Source organism: Polypterus senegalus, chromosome 6 (genome assembly GCF_016835505.1).
Source record: "Polypterus senegalus isolate Bchr_013 chromosome 6, ASM1683550v1, whole genome shotgun sequence".
Taxonomy (NCBI): Eukaryota; Metazoa; Chordata; class Cladistia; order Polypteriformes; family Polypteridae; genus Polypterus; species Polypterus senegalus.
In genome coordinates, this window is record NC_053159.1 from 64,734,755 (window position 1) to 64,737,460 (window position 2,706).

General features: G+C 34.5%; 1 protein-coding gene across 1 annotated transcript in view; it reads left to right on the forward strand.

Annotated features, from left to right (window-relative positions):
• Window positions 1-2,402, forward strand: part of rpl22 (ribosomal protein L22) — a 20,028-nt gene extending 17,626 nt beyond the window's left edge. The window contains exon 4 of the mRNA XM_039756164.1: window positions 2,217-2,402. Coding sequence (XP_039612098.1) covers window positions 2,217-2,361 — 145 coding nt within the window. The 3' untranslated portion in view covers window positions 2,362-2,402. The remainder of the gene's footprint in view (window positions 1-2,216) is intronic.
• Window positions 2,403-2,706: the final 304 nt, after the last annotated feature.

The window sequence follows — 2,706 nt, forward strand, 5'->3', positions numbered from 1 at the left end:
CATTGCTTGCTGTACTTGAAAGATTTAACTCCCATCAGACTCTCTTGACAGGCCTAGTCGCTGTTCTCTAGGCTTTTTTTTTTTTTTTTTTTTTTTGGCAATATGAAGACTGAAACTGAACACTGCACTTCGGGTGAGGTCTAAATCGTATGTTACATAACTTAACCGTTACCTCACATGACTTAAAATCCTCACCATGTGATATGGAACCTACCATCCTATTTTTTTTATTTATTTATTTTTTTTTTATTTCAGTGTATCTGGCTGTAGATAGTGATAACTCAGCTATGACTCCTAGATCCTTCTCGCAAGGTGTACTTTCATACTTAAATCTAATATTTTCCTACATGTAGTACTTTACATTTACTTACCTTACATTTTATTTGCCACAAATCTGCCCAAGCCTGTATTCTATCCAAGTTCCTCGGTGACAGTATCGCTGATTTAGATTATATGCTGCTCCTACTACGTAATCGTCCTCTGCGTGCAAACTTAACCGGCTTACTTTTATTCTTGTTCATATTGTTCAATAAACAAACAAAAAGGTACCGAGTTAAGCGTTAACATAATTTTGACTCACCCTTTGTTTGTGTGTGTATATATATGTAAAAATATGATTGTGTGATTGGTCTGTACTCACTAACTTCACTGTACTCCAGGATAAAAGTTGTGATACTGGTAAGATTTTTGTTTTAAGACTTTACCCTATTCCGTCCAATTAGTACTTTTTCTTCCACAATTTCCAAGTTATCAACTTATTCACATGTAAAAACTTTAATAAAATTTTAAAATAATAAATATTTAAAAATAATAAAAAATGTATTTTTAATAAATTTGCAAAAACCACAGGTAAACTTTTTTTCATGTTGTCATTTATGGGGTGTTGTGTGTAGAATTGTGAGGAAAGAAATGAATTTAATCCATTTTGGAATAAGGCTGTAACATAACAAAATGTGGAAAAAGTGATGCGCTGTGAATACTTTCCGGATGCACTGTATCTATCTTGATCATTTTGACCTGGTCATTTTAAAAGTAGCTCGCAAACTGAAAGTGTGGGCACCCCTGTTTTAGAAGATGCACTTTGATAAAATGCTGTGAAATCTATTATTATGACCAAAATATCCTAATGGTTCAATTATCTTTACCCTTTCACTTCTGTCCCGCATGTTAACTGATTACAAAATCTATACCAACCTCCCACCTCGTTGATACTTTAGCATACCATATAAAACAGTTACTGATTACATTTAAAATCTCCTGTTCTTGTGCTCAGATTTTAGCAAGGCTAGTCCACTTAATATTCTAGTCATACGGTACTTCACCAAATATCCCCCTTAAGCTTGTCTTTTTATTAGTATTAAAAAGATGTAAATTTAAATTGTCTGCATTAGGGGATCTATAACATACCCATAAGGCCAAGGTCCCTAATGCTGTTTAGTTGAAACCAAGCATTCTTACTAAGCCATGGTAATTTTATGTAGTATATCTGTTTATGTAGTGTACCCTTTTTATTCTGGTCTTTGTGTATGGTATGTTGTCTTTAGGTGTTATCATGATTGCTAGAAATAGGAGGATTTAGAAACAGGTTTATCAAGCTTGGAAAAGCCCAGGCTAATGAGTTACTAAAGTCGCTATAGATATTTCGGTGTGACTTTATACTTGGCGAGAAAAAATGGATGCATTTGCAGTTTCAAGTTGTGATGCTGGAGGCCTGTCCAAACAATATTGGGTGGAAGATAAGAACCGGCCCTAGACGAGGTGGTCTGTTCTTTCCAGGCATGTGTGTTTGACAGGGCACATAACCACATTAATTTGCACAATGCCAATTTTTGCATCCCAATTGGCACAAACTTTTGGGTGATATAGGATCAAGCCATAGTACCAAGTGAAAACCAACACTGATAGGAGGAAATGTACAAACTCTGCATAGACAGCTACTGGGCTGGGTACTCAACTTGGTTTTGTGGTTCTTTAAGTCAGTTTCTTAAAATATTTTGTTTTCTGTTGCTTATATGTAAATATCACAAGTTGCAGTTATGTGGAAAGTGTTGTAATTGGTGAGAGGTTTGAATCTAAACACTAGGTGAATTTTAGCCAGCTTTAGGGATGTGCTACATGTGTACCTGTGATCAATTTTTTTAACTTGTTTTCAGGTAGAGGTAGTCTGACAAAGTATTGTCATTTTTGGTAATACTGTTTCCTTTTGTGATTCACAGGTACCTCAAGTACTTGACTAAAAAGTACCTGAAGAAAAATAACTTGCGTGACTGGCTTCGCGTGGTTGCAAACAGTAAGGAGAGCTATGAGCTCAGGTACTTCCAGATCAACCAGGATGAAGAGGAAGAGGAAGATGAAGATTAAACCTTTGATCTAGGAATATTTTGTATATTCAATAAAAATAAGAAAAGTACATTTTCTTTTGCTTGAATCATTTTTTAAGATGTTCTGCTTTATACATCTATGCTTCTTGTAGTAATGACTTAATTTTATTGTAAGGACTTTGATATTAATGTCAATTTGTGTGTGAAGACTTTTGAAAGTTGACCCTATCCTTTATATGTTAGTCTTGAGTCTTTAGATGTATATTGTAAAACATTTTGCTGCTATATTTAAGTAAAATGGATGGTGAAGCATTTTCTGGATTAAGCAAGACACTGCAGAAGTATTTGCTCATGCCAGGGTTGGAAATAACATGTAATAAAATAT